Genomic DNA, 1583 nt, shown 5'->3' on the forward strand with positions numbered 1-1583 from the left:
CGCGACCCCAAGCCCGCCTCTCACTTCATGGCGACGGCCGCGACTAGCAGCAACGACGACCCGCGGCATGCAGCGACAATGACCCGCCTCCCTCATAAATATTCAGTAGAGGTAGGGTTGTGACCGCCCGCGAGGGTGGGCTCCACCTTTATCGAAACGCCATTGGCTGAGGCCAACTGTCACTCCGCTAGGACACAGCCAGTCGGGAAGCTGCGCGTGCGCAGATGTGAGGGCGTGCTCTAGGAAGAGGCGATGCCGGAGGCGTAGCTGTAGATCGCCGAGAACGAAGAGAACCGAGAGAATCGATTCCATTCATTAGGATTCCGTCTTCATGAGTCTACCTAGATTCGTTTGCTTAGTGAACGGAATCTGGTGGAGAAAGACAGAAAAATAGGAAACCCCTTCGGGGCCCATAAGTTAGGACTGGCTTTGCTGTTCTAGGTGAACATGCATTAATAAAGAGTCTTAGGGACCAGCATTTGGCATAATGGCTATGTCGCTGGACTCCCATGTACCCAACCGCATTCCAATTTCTGGCCCGGTGACTTAAATTCACGCCGGGCACGTGTGCGTGCATGCCCAAGATCCCAGAGGAGAATGGGGGAGAAGGGATTGCGGTGTGTCTATCCCCCCTGGGGGGTGATTTCTCCCTTCCTCTCTCTATCTTTCTGGCAAGCACATGCGCCCTATAGCCAAAACCTCTCTAAATAAATAAATAAATAAATAAATAAATAAATCAATCAATCAATTTAAAATAAAAGGTCCTAGACTTCCATGGGATAAATGACTTATAAGTAGCTTCTTCTAATTGCTACATATGGTCTTCGAGATACAGTGCTAGTTATTTCAATCCAGCAGTGATGGAAGAGCAATGTGGATTGGTGGCCAAGACATGGGCAGGGTCTGGAAGCAGAATGACTGGGTTCAAACCTTGACTCCACTCTCTATTAACTGTATGACTTTGATTAAATTAAGTAATTTCTCTGGGGTTCCGCTTTCTCATCTGCAAAATAGGGACAATCAGGGTCAGCAGGTGGAGTGGTGGTTAAGGCACTGGATCCCATATGGCTAACTCTGGTTGTAATCCCGGACCCTGCAGCTTGAAAAACATGCCTGGTGCATGTGCACATGTGCCCAAAATCCCAAGAAGAGGAGAAGAGATTGCAAGGTGGCTATCTCCCCTGGGGGTCATTTCTCACTCTCTCTCTCCAACAAGTATACATACCCTATGGAAAAAAAAAAATAATAAAGAAAGAAAGAAGGAAGGACCAGCAAATGACATAATGGTTACGACATTGGACTACCATGTAGTCAACATGGTTTGAGTCCTAGACCCACCGGCTTGAAACTCACACCAGGCATGTGTGTATGTGTGCTCAAAACCCAGAGAGGAGAATAGAGGAAAACAGATTGTGGTATGGCTATTCACCCTGAGGGATGATTTCTCACTTTCTGTTTCTCTATCTCTCTCTATCTCTCCAGTGAGCACACGAGCCCTATAAGAAAAATCTCTCTTAAAAAAAAAAAAATCTGGGGAACCAGCAGTTAGCGTAATGGCTGTGTCGCTGGACTCCCACGTAGTC

At 47.6% G+C, this 1583-nt stretch overlaps 1 protein-coding gene across 1 annotated transcript in view; it reads right to left on the reverse strand.

Moving 5' to 3' along the window:
* The window catches only part of ERCC2 (ERCC excision repair 2, TFIIH core complex helicase subunit), a gene marked incomplete in the record, with an annotated part of 22335 nt that extends 22165 nt beyond the window's left edge, over positions 1-170 (reverse strand). Inside the window, 1 exon segment of the mRNA XM_014583021.2 lies at positions 25-170. Within this exon segment, the coding sequence (XP_014438507.1) occupies positions 25-29 (5 nt within the window).
* Between the last annotated feature and the right edge of the window lie 1413 nt (positions 171-1583).

Source organism: Tupaia chinensis, unplaced genomic scaffold, assembly GCF_000334495.1.
Source record: "Tupaia chinensis unplaced genomic scaffold, TupChi_1.0 Scaffold000067_1, whole genome shotgun sequence".
Taxonomy (NCBI): Eukaryota; Metazoa; Chordata; class Mammalia; order Scandentia; family Tupaiidae; genus Tupaia; species Tupaia belangeri.